We start from the raw sequence: 22630 nt of genomic DNA, 5'->3' as shown, positions 1-22630 counted from the left end.
AAAATGGGCAGAAGATATGAACAGACACTTCTCCAATGAAGACATACAAATGGCTATCAGACACATGAAAAAATGTTCATCATCACTAGCCCTCAGGGAGATTCAAATTAAAACCACATTGAGATACCAAATTAGCAAGACAGGAAACAACATGTGTTGGAGGGGATGTGGAGAAAGGGGAACCCTCTTCCACTGTTGGTGGGAATGCAAGTTGGTGCAGCCTCTTTGGAGAACAGTGTGGAGATTCCTCAAGAAATTAAAAATAGAACTTCCCTATGACCCTGCCATTGCACTACTGGGTATTTACCCCAAAGTTACAGATATAGTGAAAAGAAGGGCCATCTGTACCCCAATGTTTATAGCAGCAATGGCCAAAGTTGCCAAACTGTGGAAAAACCAAGACGAATGGATAAGGAAGATGTGGTCCATATACACTATGGAGTATTATGCCTCTATCAGAAAGGATGAATACTCAACTTTTGTAGCAACATGGACGGGACTGGAGGAGATTATGCTGAGTGAGATAAGTCAATCAGAGAGAGTCAATTATCATATGGTTTCACTTATTTGTAGAGCATAACAAATAACAAGGAGGACAAAGGGAGATGAGGGAAATTGGAAGGGGAGATGAACCGTGAGAGACTATGGACTCTGACAAACAATCTGAGGGTTTTGAAGGGGCGAGGGGTGGGAGGTTGGGGGAGCCAGGTGGTGGGTATTATAGAGGGCACTTATGGCATGGAGCACTGGGTGTGGTGCATAAACAATGAATTCTGTTATGCTGAAAAGAAGTTAATTTTTTAAAAAACCTAATTTATTCAGTAGAAATAGTGTTTCATGTAAACTAATAGAATTACTGTTCTTATTAAATGAATGTGTCTCACTTTACACTCATCGTAGAAATATACACTTGTAGAAAGTAATAGCATGGAAACTTACATCAATATGCAGTACTTTAAAAATTATACCTCATCATAAAAAAACTAAAGATACATTAAGCCCAACATATCAATATTCACACAGCAATAATTCAGAGCCAGTACATGAAAAAAATTTAATTCTAATACTTACTGAAACCACTGTCTCCATATGACTTTTTTTAACAAAGACTGCATCCAAGTTTCATAACTCTTTTCACCTAAATGTCACTTTCCATGTCATTTTCTATTCTACCATACCTCTTCCCATTGTTCAAAATCAGAGTTGTAGATGCACATAGTTTAAACAGTCAAAACCATCCAATAAGTTTCCTTCCATAAGGCCTCCCATTTCCCACTTCCCAGAGCAAACAGATTATTTTCATATTTACCTGGATAGTTTCAGATAGTGTGCTTAGATTGCTATTTCTTGATTTTTCAGTTTTAGAGATGATTTGTAGATTTCCAACTATGCAGGATAAGGATTTAACCCTCTTTCTGACACGTACCCTGCAAATTTTGCCATCTTCCATATTTCCATTAGAGTCATATGGAAATCCAGGTCACTGTTGTTATAAATAATACTGTGTTCGTATTGTTATGAATATGTAAGAAATACATGAATACATTGAACCATGTAATAGATACTAAGGTTATTTTACCTTTCAAGCATGATCTTCTAATTTTCCTGAAGTTAATTATTGTCTTGTTTTCCCTTTGCTTAGTTTTCTGAGTATTTATTAGTATATAATTGATTCCAAACTTTTCTCTATCTAAATTTCTCAATATTTCTTTTTTTTTTTTCATTCAAGTTAGTTAACATATAGTGTAGTATTGGTTTCAGCAGTAGAACTTAGTGATTCATCATTTACACGTAACACAAAGTGCTCACCACAAGTGCCCTCTTTAATGCCCATCACCCATTTAACCCATCCCTCCACCCACCACCCCTCCAGCAGCCCTCAGTTTATTCTTTATAGTTAAGAGTCACTTATGCTTTGTCTCCCTCTCTGTTTTCATCTTATTTTATTTTTTCATCTGTTCTCCTATGTTCATCTGTTAGTTTCTTAAATCCTACATATGACTAAAATCATTGATACTTGTCTTTCTCTGGCTGACTTATTTCGCTTAGCATAATACACTCTAGTTCCATCCACGTTGTTTCAAATGGCAAGACTTCATTCTTTTTGATGGCTGAGTAATAGTCCATTGTGTATATATACACCACATTTTCTTTATCCATTCATAAGTTGATGGACGTTTGGGTTCTTTCCGTAATTTGGCTATTGCAGATAGGGCTACTATAAACATTGGGGTCCATGTGCCCCTTTGAATCCAGATTTTTGTATCCTTTGGATAAATACCCAGTAGTATAATTTCTGGGTCTTTAACTTTTTGAGGACTCTCCATACTATTTCCCAGAGTGGCTTTACCGCTTGCATTTCCACCAATAATGCAAAAGTGTTCCCCTTTCTTACATCTTCGCCAACAACTACTGTTTCCTTAGTTGTTAATTTTAGCTATTTTTACAGGTGGGCAGTGGTATCTCCTTGTGGTTTTGGTTGGTATTTCCCTGATGCCAAGTAATGCTGAGCATTTTTTCATGTGCCTCTTAGCCATTTATATGTCTTCTTTGGAGAAATGTCTGTCCGTTCATGTCTTCTGCCCATTTCTTAATTGGATGATTTATTTTGGGCGTATTGATTTTGATGAGTTCTTTTTTTTTTTTTTAAGATTTTTTTTATTTATGTGACAGAGATCACAAGCAGGCAGAGAGGCAGGCAGAGAGAGAGAGAGAGAGGAGGAAGCAGGCTCCCCACGGAGGAAAGAGCCTGATTTGGGGCTGGATCCCAGAACCCTAGGATCATGACCTGAGCCGAAGGCAGAGGCTTTAACCCACTGAGCCACCCAAGCGCCCCTTGATGAGTTCTTTCTAGATTCTGGAGACTAACCCTTTATCAGATATGTCATTTGCAAATATCTTCTCACGTTCCATTGGTTGCCTTTTAGTTTTGTTGATTGTTTCCTTTGCTGCGCAGGAGCTTTTTATCTTGATGAGGTCCAAAATTTCTCAATACTTTTAAAACATCAGATAGCTTATCGATTTCTTTTTCTTATTTATTGACCCTTCTCCCAGAACTTTCTGACAAGTTTCAGTCTCTACAGGTTGCTCTTTACCACTATCTTTGCCTATTATTCTGGGACCTTTCACCATTACCCTCACATTCCCATTTCTATCAGCACTGCCTGTTTTTCTTCTCCAGTGCTTTTCTTCTCTGTTTTGTGTTATTGCTGTTGGTAGTGATGGTTTTTTCTTTTCTTTTCTTTTCTTTCCTATTGTTCATGAAAAGCTTTACTCAGATGCCAGTAAAAACTGAGCTGTATACAAAGAGGTGGATTGAAAAAGCTCTGGACACACAGATGAGGTTTTACCACAGAGGGATCTGGCTGATCCAACTAGTTGAAGAACCTTCAATACCTGATCTTTCCTCTAAAATTGCCCATATTCTCTAAAGAAGGATCTGGAAATCAGGTTACCCGTGTTGTGGGGGAGAAGAGAGTTGGGAATCTCAACCTTCAGCATGGAAACGTTCATTTATCCCTTTTTTTCAGTGGGCATCCCCACCTTCAATAGTGCTTGATATTACCCAGAGACTTGGAAAATACATCTTAAGTTTTCTTTTTTTTTTTTTAAAGATTATTTATTTATTTATTTGACAGAGAGAGATCACAAGTAGGCAGAGAGAGAGAGAGGAGGAAGCAGGCTCCCCGCTGAGCAGAGAGCCCGATGCGGGACTCAATCCCAGGATCCTGAGATCATGACCTGAGCCGAAGGCAGCGGCTTTACCCACTGAACCACCCAGGCGCCCCGGACATCTTCAGTTTTCTGTTAGGATAAAGACTTAGAGGGGCACCTGGGTGGCTCAGTCGGTTAAGCTTCTGACTTTGGCTTGAGTCACAATCTCAGGACCCTGGGATTCTGCCTGGCGTTGAGCTTCCCACTCAGCAGGAAGTCTGCTTCTCCCTCTCCCTCTGCCTCTAGCTCTTTCCCAGCTTGTGTCTGTCTCTCTCTCAATTAATAACATCTCTTTTTTTTAAAGATTTTATTTATTTATTGAGAGAGATCACAAGTAGGCAGAGAGGCAGGCAGAGAGAGAGAGAGAGGAGGAAGCAGCCTCCTCACTGAGCAGAGAGCCTGACATGGGGCTCAATCCCAGGACCCTGGGATCATGACCTGAGCCAAAGGCAGAGACTTTAACCCACTGAGCCACCCAGGTGCCCCAATAACATCTTTAAAAAAAAAAAAAAAAAGACTTGGGGGCCTGAGTGCTGAACAGATGCTCAAGTCCTCCCCACTCATTTTTGAGCCTTTCAGAAAGGCCCTGGGGTTGAATCATGTTGTTTCTCAGCCACACTGCCATCTTAGGATTCAGCTCTTTCCTGTCGGTTAAGTTGGTTATCTCTTCCTTCTAGCTTCCAACTCTTGTTGCTCTTTCCTCTATTCTTTGTAGTTATTGCCTCCTTTAATCCCATTATCATTTCACTGGAGTTTCCATAGGGATTAGAAATAAATGTATATTCAATCCATCGTCTTTAACTAGAAACCTGTAAAAATGTAAAATATGTTTGATAAATGTTTTATATAATTTAGACTTTTAGCAATGTATTCTGTGCATTTATTCCCATTCCCTTAAGCTTGAAGTACATTAGACTTTGTGAAAATGTATGAACAGCTTTGCTTTTATGTTCTGTTGTCAGTTTACATCTATCATTTATTTGATAGAGAATCCCAAATCAGAAAGACCAAGCTCCTTCAGGAATCTGCTTCTCCCTCTGCCTGCTGCTCTCCCTGCTTGTGCTCTCTCTCTCTCTGAAAAATAAATAAATGAGTGAAATATTTAAAAAAGAGAGAGAGAGAGACACCTGGGTGGCTCAGTTAGTTAAATGTCTGCCTTCAACTCAGGTCATGATGCCAAGACCCTGGTATCAAGTCCCACATCAGGCTCCCTGCTCAGCCAGGAGTCTGCTTCTCCATCTGCCAGCTGCTCTCCTTGCTTGTGCTCTCTCTCTGTGACAAATAAATGAATGAAACCTTTAAAAGAGAGAGAAAGGCCAAGCTCCAAATATAATATTCCTATGAGATATTACAGTTCACTTATAGTGTCCTACTTCATGGAATGCTTTAGATACTTTGAAAAAGGAAGTCTATCTCAGATAATTTTACCAGAAAAGTAATTTTTTTAAGATTTTTTTTATTTTTTTGACAGAGAGAGAACGATCTCAAGTAGGCAGAGAGGCAGGCAGAGAAAGAGAGAGGGGAAGCAGGCTCCCCGCTGAGCAGAGAGCCCAAAGCAGGGCTTGATCCCAGGACCCTGAGATCATGGCCTGAGCCAAAGGCAGAGGCTTAACCCACTGAGCCACCCAGGTACCCCAGAAAAGTACTTTTCAATATTACCAGGAAAGTACTTTTAATAATAATGGCTTTTTTCTAATGTTTTGTTTTTTATGTTATGTTTAATATTGTATTTTATATGTTATGTCTAATGTTATGTTTTTATGTTACTTAATAAAAGAAGAAAGAACAGAAAGACTAGGGAAATTATCCAAAATGCTAGCTAAAGGCTCTATTTGGGGGAATGCCTCGGGGGCTCAGTCGTTAAGCATCTGCCTTCAGCTCAGGTCATGATCCCAGGGTCCTGGGATTGAGCCCCGCATCAGGCTCCCGGCTCAGCAGGAAGCCTGCTTCTCCCTCTCCCACTCCCCCTGCTTCTGTGCTTCTCTCGCTATGTCTCTCTGTGTCAAATAAATAAATAAAATCTTTTTAAAAAATAAATAAAGGCTGTATCTGGGTGATTGAATTACGGGTGGTTTCTCTTTTTAAGTTTCACTATTGTTCAGTTTTTCTGTAATGAGGTATATGACTTTTATGATAAAAACAAAAATCCAGTAGAGACAACACTAAAAACGTATGCTGCATTTTTGTATAACTAACTTTACATCTTTGGGCCAGAATCTTTATGTGGGGATACATCTTCAGTGGGATCATGTAAGTCAATAAGAAAATTAACTGATTTAAAGAAATGACACTACAGACAGCTTTCCATAAGCACATTTCTTCATTAAAGCATGCCAGCATTCAACCAACATTTTCTTTGTTCCTTCATTTTTTACATAAAGCTATAAATCTGAAACATTTTAAATGTTATTTGTAGTCAGATAAGAGATTTTTAAAAAGGAAACATTTTTCTGAAAAAAAAAAGAAGCTTATTTGATGTTAAGCAAAGTTCCTTAGATCATTTCCTCCATGAATGTTTTTAATACTGTTTATGTATTTTCTTTCTTCCAGCCAATACAAGAGTTACGGGAAGTTGTTCTTAATATTTTGCAAGACCAGAACAGAACCACAGAAGGTACTGTTATTTTTGTACTTACATTTCACTCCCTTTAGGGGCGCCTGGGTGACTCAGTGGGTTAAGCCTCTGCCTCCGGCTTGGGTCATGATCTCAGGGTCCTGGGATCAAGCCCTGCTTCCTATGGGGGAGACTGCTTCTGCCTCTGCTGCTTCCCCCTGCTTCTGTTCTCTTTCTCTCTCTGTCTCTCTCTCTCTCATAAAAATAAATAAAATCTTGGGGCACCTGGGTGGCTCAGTCAGTTAAGCAGCTGCCTTCAGCTCAGGTCATGATCCCAGGGTCCTGGGATCGAGCCCCGCATCGGCCTCCCAGCTCAGCAGAGAGCCTTCTTCTCCCTCTCCCTCTGCTTGCTGCTTCATCTCCTTGTGTCTCTCTGTATCTCTATGTCAAATAAATAAAATCTTTTTTTTTTTTAATCAGCTGGCACAGGAACGTTTTCATTTAGCTAACCATTGCTATCATTGGTTAGAACCTTTAGAAAACTCTTCTATGAAAATTACTGTGCCAAATACAGTGACTGGCCCCCTAATTGCTTATATTTGTCATATGAATGGAAAGAAAAAACAAGCTCCACTGAGAAAAGAAAACAGATTATTTTTCTGATCTTAGAAGGTGACAAATGTTCCTCCTTTAAGACAGATTGAACTGGGGCACCTGGGTGGTTCAGTGGGTTAAAGCCTCTACCTTCAGCTCAGGTCATGATCCCAGGGTCCTGGAATTGAGCCCCGCATTGAGCTTTCTGCTCAACGGGGAGCTTCTTCCTCCTCTCTCTCTGCCTGCCTCTCTGCCTACTTGTGATCTCCGTCTTTCAAATAAATAAATAAAATATTAAAAAAAAAAAAAAAAAAAGACAGACTGAACTTTGGAGAACAACCAAGTCATGTGGAATGATAGCTAACTAACCTATTACTTTTGGGAATAAGGTCACAGAGGAGATATGCCCAATGGTGCTCTTATACTGGGAATGATGCTACTATTCAGATATTTGTTTATAATTCATGGCATTATTCTTCAAAGGGGTAAGAAAAAAACAGGAATCTGTACCTTTTCCACTTCTTGGCCAACCTCTTTTAGGGTCTTAGCCTCCAGCCACAATATCTGCCTATCTCAATCCAATTTTCTTCCCTTCCTTTTGGTTGTTGTGATTGAGCTATCATGTATATTGTGTTCAAACAAGACATTTTTTTCACCCATTGCCCAAGGTAATAATCATATAGTCATCTCTGGGTAGGAAGGCATTGGAAGGTCAACTGAGTTAACCTTAGTGAGTCAAAGAAATTGACCCAAGGTATGGTATAAGGTTAAAAAAAACAATGATTAGTCCCTAAGGGAACCTCTAATAAGAGGTGGGAATGTGTTCAGAATGTGGAAAAACTATCAGGGATCCATCTAAAGGGACAAGGAGGCCCAAAGGATGTCTGGAGGGCTGGTTAGAAGGATGGCCTCGTACAGCAAAGCATTGTTAGAGGGCTGGGTGGGAAAAACTACACGTCTCACTTCAAATCTGTTACTCTTTTTTAAACTGGGAAATCACTGTGTATGTTGACTTTTTATCTTATTGCATTTAGTTTCAGTGTTAAAACCTATTGCTAAGCCTTACTTTCCTTCTTGACCTTGCATACACAGGCATTACCTCTGACTCTCCAGTTGCTGAGACGAATGTAACAGCAACAGAAGAACTGGCTGACAAGACGGAATCTGAAAAGTCTCGTCTGTCTCTGAAAGAGGGAGAACAGGTTACAGCAACACCCCAAATAACCAAGGCAGAACAGGATAATCATCCTGGTATCAAATTACAGATCGCCCCGATCCCTAGGTAAGCAAACTCTAAGTAGGCTTTGTGTCCACGGGTCTAACTCAAGCCCTGTTCTCAGTTTCACTTCCACAGACGCAGAGTACCAGCAGTTTATGGAGACCCCTGCGTCATGTGAGGACAGGTGGTCTAATGTCAAACCCATCTTTGACATTAAGGAAAGGAGCAGAGGGTGAGGGGAGGGTTGGAACCACTGACAGGAAGACCTGTGCCCTTTCTGTGCACACACACCATCGTCTTCACAGCACTCTGAGGAGACCTGACCCACCGTGACGAAGGTGGTGCTGGAGTGTGGAGACAGGTTGGAATGAGTTTCCCCTCGCTCCTGGACTGGGTGCTGCACTTACAGATCCCACCAGCCTATCCTCCCAGGCCCCGGGGCGGGGACACAGAATGCCAAGCAGGGGCAACCTCTGCAGCCGTAGGAGGAAAGGGACGGCGAATAGCCCTTAAGAACAGGCTGCGCCGTCGGATCCGTGCTAGGTAGAAGCTGCGCCTTTCATTGAAAGTGTTTGATGTTTGAATAAGTAAAAGTTTAAGGCAGAATTCATAGGAACTGTGTCCAGGTATCAGTGCCATTTCCTAAAACGTTAACAACAGTCTCTATCCATGATCTTAAAAAAGGCTTCCAAACAAAAGCAGCAAGACCACACCGTTCTGTATTTTAGTTCCCTGAAAGCAAAGCTGGGCCTCCTCCAGCCCTAAACCCCCCTGTCGGTCCTGCCATTACAGCCGACTCACAGAAGGACGAAGGCAAGCAGGGGGTCTGAAAACCACCTCTTGCTGACTCTGGAATTTATTATGAGAGTTCTTAGCCGACCAGCCTGCCAGTTTTCTTAGGCTAATGTCATCAGAGTGTTTATGAGATGTAAAACTGATTCACTACGTGAAAGTTCTCCACAAACTATCCTCAAGGCTACTTTTATTGGAACACATTAAAGTTTACAAGGAAGATGCCCAGCTGGCCCAGTTTCAGTTTGTGGTTTGGTCCACCGTCTTAAAAGAAGTTTTTTGAATAATTTTCTGTCAAAGCCAGAAAGAATCTTAGAATTCATTTGTCCCACCCCATTTGGTGTTAGGCCCCATTTCCCTAAAACCTATCGACTCTTTGAAGGTTCATGGAATAAACAAACACCCACTGCCAAGTATCAAAGGCAAACCACACTTAACACTTCGGGAGATTCTGAATGGCTCCTTCTGTCTCGCAGAATAAGCGGCTTGCCGGAAGTACAAGACGTGAAGCTCATCACCCCCGTGCGGCGCTCGGCCAGGATTGAGCGCGCGGTGTCCCGCTACCCGGAAATGCTGCAGGAGCATGATGTGGTGGTGGCCTCTCTCAAGGAGCTGTTAGAAGTGGAAGAAACAGAGTGTTTCATATTTCGTAAAAATGAGGCCTTGCCTGTAACATTAGGGTTTAAAATCCTCGAGTCCTAATGTCTTAATGCCTTTTTGTTGTTGTTCTTAAAGGTGCTTTCAGAGCCTCGTCCAGGTGACCTGGACAAAACTTTATAATGGACAGGCAGACTGCGGGCTCTCAGGAGTTAGAAGCCCCTGGGCTTACTCTCAAATTTAATATCCCCACGGGACTGCCTTTGGTTTCTTTAAGTCTACAGTTTGCCACAGTTTTATAGTACATAAATTTTAAACTATTGACTATTCATTTACCCCACAAGTATGGTAAACATTTTCACCTTATTGACCTAATTTACTCTCAGCATAGTTTTTTTTTTACATGAGGAGGCTGGTGCCACAGGATGATAGACTTTTCTTCCTGCAGCCAACTTCCCAGAGGGGGCGAGTCCTCCCTGCCCCAGTGAGGGGAGCTTAGAAGCTAGCTTTCCAGACCAGATGCCATGCGACAGACTGATCAAATTCCCTCATTTTATGGAGCCGATGCTAGCTATGCTTTTGCTCAGATGTCCCAGATGACTCTCGTATGTGACTCTGACTTCCGTCACAGTGTCCCTATAGATGAGGGGCAATTCCCATCCTGTCTGTGCCAGGGCTTCTCCAGTGAAACACAGCGTATTAGTTGTCTAGCTTTTATATCCAAATCTAATTGTGCATTTGTTATTCAGAAATGCTTCAAAGAAAAACAAAAGGGAGCAGGGGAGAGGGGTGGGGAGGGCCACTTGCTTCTTCAATTCTTTGCTATGGGGACACTTGGTCTGAGAAGACAGTACAAGCCCCAGAGACTATCATAGGTTGCCTTTCCTTCCTCCTGGCCAACTCTTCTTGGAAGGGGAAAATTAGAATCATTATGTAAATATAATGTATAGAAAAACCTAGCCAACATATTGTGAATATTTAAATTTTAGCTTTCTTAATATTTAAGTATTATCTAAAACAAAAAAATTAAATTTTGTTCATTCCTGCTTATTCATGCATTTTATTTATTATTTTAAAAAAAAAAGTGATGATGGCTTGGCCTAGTGAAATAGTGTTTTGTCCAGGGAAACACTGTTAGGCAATCTCAAGAGACCTCACAGTGAACGTTCATTACCATGAAGAACTCACCTTGATCAGGGTCTGACCATCATCCCCACCCAGGAACTAGATTTTATCACAACAAGGGAAATACCATCTCTCTAAGTCAGGTTTATAATGACAAGGTTCATAAAACCGAGCTATAAAGCCATAAAGTTAAAATACTAATTTTCAATAAGAATAAATGGTCACCATGACCAAAATACAGGAATCCACACAGCCAGCCTTTCCTTCCTTTGGACAGACTCCCTTCATCTGCAAAGCCAAATAATGCCCAGGGAGTTGCCGAGAGATCACAAAATCTGAAAGCCTATGTGAGGTTTCTGTCAGTTACTAGGGGAAAAGTCCTACACACACAAACAATAGCGTAAGACACTGTTATTTAGTGCTTCCTCTAGCTGGGTTCTGTACCCCTTATCTCACTCCATCTTCACAGTAGCCTTATGACATAGGTATGGAGAAGCTAGTTAGACAGTCAGTGATAGGGCTGAAATTTCAGGCTCAAGGTTGTCTGGGGCCAAGTCCAGAGCTTTCAGTCCCCACCTCTACTCCAAGTAAGGAAATGAGGAGTGAGGAGGTGATAAGTTGGAGAACTTCTTGAACCATTCCCATTTACCAAACAGAAATTGCTATGAGAGCCAGAGTACTGTGGTTTATTCTACAAATGAGGTGACCCGATTACACTTTTTACCAGGCCACTAACTCAGGGATGATACTTCCATTCCCTTTCTTTTTGACTGCCCAGGGCTGGATGTCAGAATGAGGGTATCCATTCAGCTGCTGTAACTAGTCCCAAAGGGAAACTTGTCTCTCTTACATCAGCAGTTCAAGTGAAACTGTCCATTGTTTGGTGCCAGGCCCAGGCCATGACTGTACAAGGGTACAGCCTCATTCATGTGGCCAAGGAAGGCTCCCAACCAAGGTCACATTCCAGCCAGAGGCATTGGGGAAGAGAGGAGGTAGAAGACAAGTCCTTCTCCTTTTAAGGCTACGACTTGGAAGTTGGACACATTATTTCTACTCAGGATTGTGGGATTGTACCTTTGGGCACATGCACTTATCTCCAAAGAACGCTGGGAAATATACTCTGCCCAACTAAAAATTCTTCCAGAGGTGGGACTATCAGTTTCTACTATAGTCTTTGGAATAAATGAAGTACATTTCCAACTGAAGTATAGATAAATGGGTACAGAGGTAACATTAGGTTTAAAAGGGGGGGAGGGCCTGGGTGGCTGAGTGGGTTAAGCCTCTGCCTTTGGCTCAGGTCATGATCTCAGGGTCCTGAGATCAAGCCCATGTTGGGCTTTCTGCTCAGCGGGGAGCCTGCTTCCCCCTCTCTCTCTGCCTCTCTGCCTACTTATGATCTCTCTCCCTCTCTCTGTGTCAAATAAATAAATACAATCTTTTTTAAAAAATTAAAAAAATAAATAAAAATAGTTTTTTTAAAAACCTGCATTAAATGAATAGCCCCCAAAGAAGTATTTTCACCCTATGCTGCCCCAGCTGACTTCCTACAAGCTTAGCAGAGTTCTAACCCAAAGCCTTCTAGTCTTCCCCACTTCCTCTTGTCTTACAATCCATTTTTTGCCCCACCCTTTCCCCTGTGATATAATAATAAACCAGGTGACTGACATAGTGCACACAGTAAAACATACAGGACGCCGTAGATGCCCGAGATGCAACAATGAGCCATGTGACCTGGCCCCATGAAGCCAAGGGTTTTAAGGGGGGACACAAATGTGTGAAAATGGAATAATCACCAGAAAGAGAGGTCCCTAGGATGGGACCAACAGAAGGATCTGATCCAATCAGGAAGGCGGAAAAGCCCCTCCAGGAGCAGGTTTAACACGAGAAGAGGTAGGGGACCCTCCAGGTAGAAGAAGAAAAGCATGCAAAAGGCCCTTTGGCCACCGCTTCCCCCTCCTTCTCCCTCCCTCTTCCTCAGCCCCAGAGCCCTTCTGGTTGATTTCTGTAGTATTAGTTACTAGTTACTGCACCATATTTCAGCCATCTTTCCAGAAAAGCGTGGGCCCTAGGGGCCGAGCAATTTCCCTGATAAAATTCCGCCCTCTAGCCCTTGAACAAGAATGTAGTGTTTGAAGACACAAGGTCAGGGAAAGCTGGTCTCTGCTTAGAGAAGCTGCTTTACAGACTCAGGCCCAAAAGTCAATCCAGGAAGAAGAGCAAAAGGCTTTAGCAGTACCAGACATGGAAGCTTCTGAAACTCTCTCAGGACATGGCCCATCGTCCCTTAATTATCCTCAGATATTTTAAAGGTTTCCCTTGATTATCCACATAAAGCAAATCTAGTGAACTGTGTCACAGCCCTGTTCCTTTGAGCGTCTGTCATTTTGGTTATGTGGGTGTGTTCATTCTAAGCCTCTAGATGATGCCAAGTGATGCTACCAGCAGATGAAACAGGAACTACAGAAGTGAACTCAAGTCAATGACATCAGAACAGAAAAGGGCCCAGGCTTAGTGTCACAGAGCGGCTCCTGCCAAAATAAAGCACCAAGGCTTTAAGTCATGAGTATGACTTTGGACATGTTTTAATGCATGCACACAGCAAGCTCAAAGATGTTTGGGCTGTCTCTTTCACTGTTTTTCGTAATGACCTGGAGAGAAAGAGCAGTCAATGAAGTCCTCTATGGCCAATAGAGTATTACTATTATTACTAGTAACAGAATCAAAATGCACAAAAATACTCTTTTATTTTTTTTAAAGATTTTGTTTATTTATTTGACAGACAGAGATCACAAGTAGGCAGAGAGAAAGGGGGAAGCAGACTCCCCGCTGAGCAGAGAGCCCAATGCGGGGCTCAATCCCAGGACCCTGAGATCATGACCTGAGCCGAAGGCAGAGGCTTTAACCCACTGAACCACCCAGATGCCCACCCAAAATACTAACTTAAAAAATGTGTAGGGTGCCTGGGTGGCTCAGTTGGTTGGGCAACTGCCTTCAGCTCAGGTCATGATCCTAGAGTCCCGGGATTGAGTTCCGCATCGGGATCCCAGCTCCACAGGGAGTCTGCTTCTCCCCCTGACCTTCTGCTCTCTCATGCGCTCTTCACTGTCTCTGTCTCAAATAAATAAATAAAACATTTAAAAAGAATATGTAGAAATAAAACTGGATGTGACCGATCATGCAGCTCAGGAGAACTGGGTAAAATAATTCCACCTTGTTATGCCAATTTTCAAATGGTTCGAAGTCCACAGAGGGGGTCTTCTAGGATGACAACAGTACTCCCTCCTCCCTAAAAGAGGTGTTCTTAGACTCCAAATCTGTTCCATTTAGATTTCAGTATGGTTACTTTCTCTCTCTTCTGTACTTTTCTATTTACCTGACAAAAAGTATCTCAGGTAGAAGACAACCATGGATTGACGAGGATTCAGTCAACCTCAGTGTGGTCTTCCTGGTCCTCTTCCCTCTCTTTGCCCTCAGCCTTCTAAGAAACAGAGAAAGCTGGTTATGGAATCCGTCTTCCCAAACTTACACAATGGCTCCCAACCCTGGGGTAGAGAATGTGCCAGAATGCCCTGGCTTGGTCTGGGATGGAGATGAGGGGTACAGAAATCAAACCATACACATTCCCCAGAGGCCTCGCAGGTCCTGATGGGGGTATGTCCAGCCCTCTGGGGGGTTGAGATGGAAACAGAGTTGCAGACCACTGATAAAGGACTGTTAATATTCTTGAATTGTGAGCTTCTCCTAGGCAGGTGTAAAGTAGCTTAAGATTCCGTTTCTAAATTTCTGGGCATGCAGGAGGCACTCAGTAAACAGTAGCTGAAAACACGCACACTGAGCCTGGCACCTTCCAGCCAAAGGAAACCTACGAGGTGGATGTTTTAAAAATCAAGCTCAGGAGACAGAACCAGACTAAGAGCCAAGGCTGGCACTCGTGAAAACTGGAGTGTCCACTCACAGGGGGACCAGGCAGCACGACGTGACAAAGGAGCTGAAGCAGGGCCCCTCCTCATTGTGTTTACAAAAGCTGCCTGGAGAGGAATCCTAGCTTGGAAGAGCACGGGTTCTACAGCCTGTTCCAGAGTGGGAATGGATTTGTCAGATGAATCGGACAAAAGCGGGCTGGAGAGGTAGAAGGCACCAGCTAACCTCTAAAGAACAAAACCTGTGAATCTGGGCTCAGAGCCGGTGCTTCCTGGCCCTGAGGGACCCAATGCCCCATTTTGAAAACAAACATTTTAATTTCTTCTTTTCTCCCCTGAATCAAAATTCATAGATAATGTGGTTAGTGTCTCCACAATTTTAAAAATCAATGTAATACTATAACATAGGAGAAATCCAGAGCAAAGCGATTTATGATAAAATAGTAAAATTCCAACATAAATACTCGGGAATGTTTAACTACGCTTGAAGACAAGATGCCTCCTCGGTTGAGTACCATTCCATTGGGGACCCCTACTTTAGCCCAGTGTAGCCCCCCAGGTGGCTGAGCTTCCCCAGGACAGCCAGCTGGCTCCTCCCAGCTCCACTGTGGATAGAAGCAACCTGCCTTCTCCCAGCAACTCACCCTCTGGCAGTAAAAGCAGGGGCAGGAGAAGGGACCCAGGCTAGCTCATTCTGGCTCCACAACTACTCATGGGGCATATGCAGAGACACGTGCCAGTGGTGATGGAGCAGCTCCTTCCATGGCAAGATTTTCTGGAAGTCCTCGGTTATGCATAGACAACGACAACCCGCCACTTCACTCACAGCTCACAGCGTGTTGCTGGCTTCCTGCTCAATGATGCTGCAGAAAAGGAAGCCTGGGGCGGGGTGCGGGGTGGGGGAAGTCAGCTGGAGAAGGAAGTTTCTAGTAAATGGACATCACTTAATCCTAGGCCAGCATGGATGAGCAAAGGCCAGGTTTCTTTACATGTCTCACTTTGGTGCTCAGGTTGCTTTTTCTTCACCTTCCTGGTCACTACCTTAGCAATGACATCTAACTATATTTCAGACCCCCAGCCCTGCTCATCTAAAAACCTGGCAATGAGATGAGGCTGCATCCTGAGAGCTCACTACCCCCTTGCCATTGTGTGGCAGTGGGGTGGAGGGGACAGAGCATGTCAAATTCTGACCCTGCAGTCTACTAGCAGCGTGACAGCAAAGTACTCAGGTTCTCTGCACTTCCATTTCACATGGAATGAGGACTTAAAGACCTACCCTGGGGGTGCCTGAATGGAGTCGTTAAGCATCTGCCTTGGGCTCAGGTCATGATCCCAGGGTCCTGAGACTAAGTTCCACATCAGTCTCCCTGCTCCGTGGGAAGCCTGCTTCTCCCTCTCCCACTCGCCCTGCTTGTGCTCCCTCTTTCACTGTGTCTCTGTCAAATAAATAAATAAAATCTCCCAAAAAAAAAAAAAAAAAAAAAAAAGACCTTCTCTGGTGGGTTACACTGAGCATTAAGCAAAATTACTACTTTAAAAAAATAAAAAGGCACCTAGCCAATGCAGAAAACCCAGGAGACACTCAGAAAAATGGTTTTCCCCTCTCAAGCACCTGAAAGGTAGCTGAGAATGGCAAGGAAAGCAGGGGGCTAGGAACCCCAGAAAATCCTTTCAAGTCTAGATCTTCAACATGAGACTCCGTGTCACAAGATGAAAATATTGACTTTTTTGAGAGAATTGACACACGTGCTCAGTGACACGCTGCCTGGGTTTGTCTCACGGCTCCCCACTAATCCCAGTGATGTCATCCCACCTCCACCTCCCTGCCCTTGACCCAGGAGCATGCGCAGGTGTTCCACAGGAAAGCCAGCTGAGGCATTTATTGTGCAATCTGCTGCTTCGTCCATTTCTCCTGAAGTCACCCTGTGTTAGTGAAGGGAGAGGGACTACCGCCTTCCTCCTAGCATCTGGTATCCTCTCTACTAAGGAAATACTGAGTTAAGCTGGTCTCAGTTTAAAGCAGTTGGGAAGGCTGGGCAGGAGGGAAAGGTCCCTACAGCAGCATCTTATCTCTATCACTGTGACTCCTCCCGAGCCTTTTTCATGTCCCACAATTCCCTGTAAGGCTTGGACCCACTTGTCCCTGGAAGTGGGAGATTGGGTCTAGCGACCTTGAAAGCTCTTGGCAGGGCTGGGGACCAGCAAGTCCTTCTGGGACAGAAGGTTAGGGATGCCGGGGAAGCTCTTCAAGGACCAGCCAGCTCCAGGGCCACCCAATACAGCCAGTTGAGCAGGTAGGGAAGCGAGCTGAGGCAGGTGGCAGCACAGAGGTCTGCAGAGCCCATCAGTTGGTTGGAGAAGATCAGCTGGCAGAAGCCGCAGCAGACAGGCTGCCCATCATGCTGTAGCACAGGTCCAGCTCCGGGGTGACTCTCCGGCAGAGGAGAGATCCCACCCCACCCAGACCTGTGTCACCCACAGCCAATCCTACCCTGCTGGGGCCGGGCTGTGCTGCGCCCTCCCTGGGTCTATCACCCCTAGAACTTGAGGCCTCTGCCCCTGGGTAGGGAAGGAGCTGGGTTCTCTAAACCCAGAGGCAGCAGCTACTGGTGCTTCGGGTCGTGGGGCAGCTCTCCGCTTTGCCCGGGCCTCCCTTCCCTGCTTTCCTCACAGTTACCTGCCTGAACCTGGAGAGTGACCACCACACTAAACCCTCAGCTTAATGTAGCTTCTGATGCCCCAACAGAGCACATGCAGAGGCCCATCCTCCCAGCCCCAGACCTGCCCCCTCCGCAAGCCCACCACCCCATCATTGGGCCTTGCTTTCAGTGTCTAGAGAACTGGTCTGGACCTTTACTCCCAGAGAGACCAAATGCATGCTACTACCCCTCATGGAGACTCCATTTTCTCATCTGTAAAATAAAGGTAACTGTCCCTGCCTAGCCCACTTCTCAGGGCTAGGGAAGGATCACACAGTAGAAAAGAGCTTTATACCGAGCAAAGGCCCTGCAGAGATCCTTCATTATTCAGCCCTACTGGCTCTGTGAATGCTAAGTGGCCTGAATCCCCCTGATGTGGCCTACAGGACTCTCCCAGCTTTGGGATCTGGTTAGTAGTGCCTCGGAGCATCTTCCTTCCTCCTCTTCCCAGGACCCATCAGCTCACTGGCCCTCAAACCCATCTCCTGGGGCAGCTCATCAGGATGTCCCTATTTGCTGATCACAGCTGGCTATCAGTCAATGGACAGGCCTGCACATCTCAAGGTAGGTTAAGGGAGATGGAGAGACGTACCACCAATCACCCCACAGGCTGAACTCCGCTCTTCTGGGGCAGCCCGCGGCTGTCATTTGGAACACGCACCAGCAGAGGGAGCCAGCAGACTAGGACAGCTGTGGCCCTGCAGCGGTTGGGGAAAATCCCGGAACTGGGCTCAGGAACCTGGGACTGAGGCCCTCAGCACGCTCACCTGAATCTCCTTCTTGGTGGGATTGATAACTTGCAGCCCATAACTGCTCCCGTCCATGTGCCTGCTGCAAAAATGGCTATGTGACCCAGGAGACCTCCGAGATGCAGGTCCAACCTCTCTTGATCCCTGTGGAGGTCGGAGGGCACTCTGCGGCCACCCAGGGAGGGTGCTGGGCTGGGGTTGTCACGTGTGTGAGAGGACAGGCCTTCTGAGTCCGTGCTGAGTGGGTAAGGAGGAGGGGCCTAGAAGTCACAGTATGACGCAAGGGGCCAGAGTGATCCCCAAACCCAGTTTAGCAAGGAAGGCCAGCCTGGAACAGATCGTGATTTCCTGACCACAGCACAGGACCCTCCAGCCCTCTCCCCTCTGCGGGCTGGGCTCTCACTGGTACAGCTCTGCCAGGCACACGTTCAGCCTCTTCAGCTCCTTCCTCCTCTCTGAAAAGTGGACAGGGGACAGTGAGGGTTGGGGGGTGGTGAGTGACAGCCCTAACTACCTTTGTCTTTCCCAGGCCCAGTTCAACCTGTGGCGAGGTCACCAGGGGTCAACATACCAAGCTGTGTGCATAACATCCTTCACCTCTTCCTTTCATTGAGTGAAACTCCACCCAGAGCAAAGCAAAGACAGCAGAAGTCCTGTGGGGACCTGTGAGGAAGCCAGTCAGGGCGTCAGGTGACCCACCCAAGGTCACATGGTCATGACTCAAACCCAAATCTTAGAACAAACCCGAATTGTTTGGGCTCGCAGCCGCTCCTGACCCCGAAGATACCAGTCATTCCCAGGTGGGGGAGTGGACTGTCCACTCTCTGAGAGTCCCCAGCTGATGGGGACGGTAGAGTCAGGTGGGGAAGGAAGCCTCAGACTACGGAAACACCACAGCACTCTGGTGTCAGGACATAGGAATTTGAGTCAGCCTTGCCCTTTCTGGCTGTGTGACTTTGGGTAAGCTGCTTAACCTCACTGGATCTCTGTTTCCTCAGGGATAAAGGAGTTCCGCTCTGGTGAAGCACAGAGTGAACAATATTATTAAGGTCACTACCAACCCCCAACAGGAAAGAAGACGAGATGGTGAAGGGCAGGCCTCTGCACTAGCCACCCGTGCCCCCCTTCCAGGCCCCTTCCGCCAGCCCTGACACTTCTTAGACTTGAGGAGGTCCCCAAGGATGCGGTCCCCAACATACAGGATATCCTTCCCCCACACCGCAAGCAGCTCACGGACCACGTCCAAAGAGCCTGCCCCATGACGGAGGGCTGGCTTGCTCACAGCCCCTCTTGCCTGGTGGGCAGGCTGGGGACAAAGGGACATGGGTTCTTAGTAGGGTGCCTGTGGAGGCAGGGGAGGAGGGGCGAGGTGGGAGCTGGTACCTCCAGAGTGAACCGCCCAGGGCTGGTGGGGCCCCGTGTAGATGCCCATGTGGAGCTTGCCTGAGCCCTGGAGGGGCAGAGGGGTACCGTGGTCAGACAGTGCAGGGCGATGGGACCAGCTGGGGTAACCATGGGGGTGAGGGAGGAAGGAGGTGAGAGCCCTGAAGAGTCCCCTTGTTCCCTGTCTCCAGGGACCGAAAGAGCAGCCAAGAGGCAGCTGCCAAGGGCAGATCCAGCCTCAGAGGCAGGCGCCCTCCCTATAATGTGGCCCACCGGTCAAGGTTCATGGGGCCTCAGCAGCTCCCTACCCGCCATCACTGTGCTGACCCATTTCAGCACCGTTCCCTCAGCAAACAAGCAGGGCTATTGTGTGTCTACCACAATCAGGTCGAAGTCAGACCTCCAGGGCCTGGCTGAGGCCTCAGCCTATGGGGCAGGCGTGGGAGAGCATGTGCGGACACATGGAAGCAGTCTGGGACTCCTGACCCTGACACGTGTCACAGCTGCTCCCCGGTCACCCATCCCCTGGCCTGCCTTTCTTGGCGGGAGCACCTGCCCAGGTTCAGCCACGTTCTGCACTGGTGAAAGCTTGCCCGCACTCAGGTCACAAGCCATCCGTGTGCTGGGGTCCTGACCCCCAGCCCTGCGGCACCCCTGGCTCCCTAGCACCTATGACCAGGACCATCCCGGCACAAGGAAGTGCTCAAAAGGTATTGATGAAGGCACCAGCACAAGGAAATGCTCAAAAGGTATTGGTGGAGGCAGGTGTTGGCTCTTGTGCGAGTTCTCACAGTTCTTGCTCACAGCACTGGGGCAGAGACCCAGGGACACAGGACCTGAGCACAGTGGCAGCTGAGTGCGAGCCCTGCTCACCCATTTGCCTGCCAGGGACTCTGGGGCTCACACACCCCCGCCCCCCAGACGTCTGATTGCCTTTTCACGGCTCCTCCAGGGCCGTAAGTGGTCTTCCTCACCCCTCCGGGGCCCTTCCTTGGCCTGGCTGAGGTCACCGGCCTCTCTGACTCCCTCCAGCCAGGCCCATACATGGGAAACGCCCCTCCCACACTTAGTTCTCTCCAAAGGGGAGGACCAGACATGGGCGAGGCCCTCAGCACTGTGGCCTGGCCTGGCCCTCCTTGCCTTTGGCACAGGCTCTCCAGCCAGGCACGTGGCACTCACCTCACGGAGGCCAAACAGGCAGGTCCAGATGGCCTGGCAAAGACAGGGCAAGGGTCAGGGCACCGAACTGGGCGGGGCTGGGGGCCACTGCCTGCCTCTGCCCTCACCCTGCAGGACACACTGGGGACTACAGGAACAACATCGTGAGAAATTGTTCAGTCCACTGAGACCCTGAAAGGCCAAGAAATGGAAAGCAAAATGCCAACCAGACCCAGCGGGTAGCAGGGTCTTGGCTCCTCCTGACCCCTTCCTGCTCCTGCAGGGCCTCAGTTTCCTCCAGCAGCCAGAAAGGAGGCTGTTCTCTGGGCTCCGATGGCTGAGGGCCACCCCCCACCCCACCCCCACACTCACATCCGTGTAGTTGAGCTGCTGGTGGTGGCCACAAGCCCTTTCCCATCCTCCTTCCTCTTGCCCAGCAGGGTGGGGATTCGCACCTGGAGCAGACGTAGACAGACGTCACTTCCGGGGGTGGGGCCTCTCCCAGCTGCCCGCGGGATCCCTTTCTCGGCTCTCAGCCTCCCAGGCACGGGGCTCCAGGCCCGGCAGGAAAGTCTGTGAGCACAGTTAGCCTACAGAGCTCTGGCCACATCTCGAGGAGGGAGTTAGGGACACAGCCCCGCTGCCTGAGGGAGGAGAGGGACAAAGGGACAGGCCTGGTCATGACCCACTCATGTCCTTCTCCACATACTTGTCTAAGTCCTGCAGGGTGTTCTCCTTCAGACAGCCCTACAGGTGGAGCAGAGGGGAGTGTGTGTGTGTGTGTGTGTGTGTGTGTGTGTGTGTGTGTGTGTGTGTCCCTGACCTGCCTGCAGGCCTGGATCCGCAGTCCTCAGCAGGCAGAGTGGAAACTCTAAGGGAGTGGAAGCCCTCAGGGTTGGCCCAGCAGAGCCGAGGGCAGACAGGACAGGGGTCCTGGGGTCCTGGGCCCTCACCGTTGGGTGGACATTATCCATGGCCTCACGCAGGTCCTGGAAGAGGCTTCAGAACGACATGAAGAGGTTCCCATGCTGATACCCAGTGTCACCGCTGGGGCAGGCTGTGAGGCCAGGGGAAGATGATATGGAGGCCTGAGGTGACCAGGAAGCCTGGACCCTGCATCAGAGTCATCCCTTGAACCACACTGAGTTGTGTCCCAGCTCTGCTGGAAGGGGCATCACCCTAGGCTGTGGGTCATCCCTTGGAGGGGAGCCTGTTACAAGGTCGGGCACCCGCCTTCAGTGAAAGCCTTCCCACTGAGCTCCTAGAGCCCCTCAGGAGGGCTCTGTGCTCCTTGGCAGGGACCCCATGTCAGGGCATGGGCCCTGGGCAGTGGCAGTGGCAGTGCCCTGCTGGTCACCCAGGGCTGGACAGGGCATGGGACGTACTTGGTGTAGCGGGAGCAGCCAGCAAAGAAGTCCCCCAGGTAGGCATACAGGGAGGGAGCGTTGGGCATTTTTTACTCCTTGGGTGAGTCTAATGTACAACAAAGCTTCAGAACCTCACTTTTAAAAAGACATTTAACAGGGGCGCCTGGTGGCTCAGTCGGTTCCCGGGGTCCTGGGATCCAGTCCCATGAGGGAGTCGGCTTCTCCCTCTGCCTCTGCTCCTCCCCCCACTCATGCTCTCTCTCTCTCTGTCTCTCTAATAAATAAAATCTTTTTTAAAAACTGTCAAACCCTATAAATATAATAATAAAATACATAAAAAGACATTTAACAAAGCAAGCCAACGTTAGACACGGTGTGTACACCTGGAGGCTGAAGTCACCCCATTCTTGGGCCTTGGGAATTTCATCCCTCACGGAAACACCCAGCATTTCTCGACAACTATGTCTTCATTTTCTCATTTGACGTTCTCCTCCGCCCTGTGCTGTGGATGTTACTACTATCGCCATCCTTTTCTCTTTCTAGAGGAGGAAGTTAAGGGCTTGCTCTAGAAACCTCTGCCACCACAAACAATGCCACCCCCCGCTCTCTGGGAAGGTTCTGGGGGAAACATCCCTTTGCTGCTGCTTTCCCTGCAGTCTGCCCCAAGTCTCTCAGTCATGGCCCCATCCCAGTTAGTGGGGGCGGAAGAGGGAGACAGTCACTCCCTTTTGGGGTCATTGATCCCTCTTCCACTTGGCC

The 22630-nt window shown here is 47.2% G+C and overlaps 1 protein-coding gene and 1 long non-coding RNA gene across 2 annotated transcripts in view; one reads left to right on the top strand and one right to left on the bottom strand.

Annotated features, from left to right (window-relative positions):
- The window catches only part of CKAP2L (cytoskeleton associated protein 2 like), a 31166-nt gene extending 20646 nt beyond the window's left edge, over positions 1-10520 (top strand). The window contains exons 7-9 of the mRNA XM_082745440.1: positions 6265-6328; positions 7955-8144; positions 9350-10520. Of these exons, the coding sequence (XP_082601566.1) occupies positions 6265-6328; positions 7955-8144; positions 9350-9575 (480 nt within the window). The 3' untranslated portion in view covers positions 9576-10520. The remainder of the gene's footprint in view (positions 1-6264; positions 6329-7954; positions 8145-9349) is intronic.
- Positions 10521-13764: 3244 nt separating this feature from the next.
- LOC309871962 lies at positions 13765-18721 on the bottom strand. The gene is made up of 4 exons (XR_014315571.1): positions 18535-18721; positions 17982-18418; positions 15160-15394; positions 13765-14073 (listed from the first exon to the last, which is right to left on the bottom strand). It is a non-coding gene; the product is annotated as an uncharacterized lncRNA (long non-coding RNA).
- Between the last annotated feature and the right edge of the window lie 3909 nt (positions 18722-22630).

The sequence above is a fragment of the Mustela nivalis genome, assembly GCF_964662115.1.
Source record: "Mustela nivalis genome assembly, chromosome: 8".
NCBI classification, from domain to species: Eukaryota; Metazoa; Chordata; class Mammalia; order Carnivora; family Mustelidae; genus Mustela; species Mustela nivalis.
This window is presented reverse-complemented; position numbering and strand designations above follow the sequence as displayed.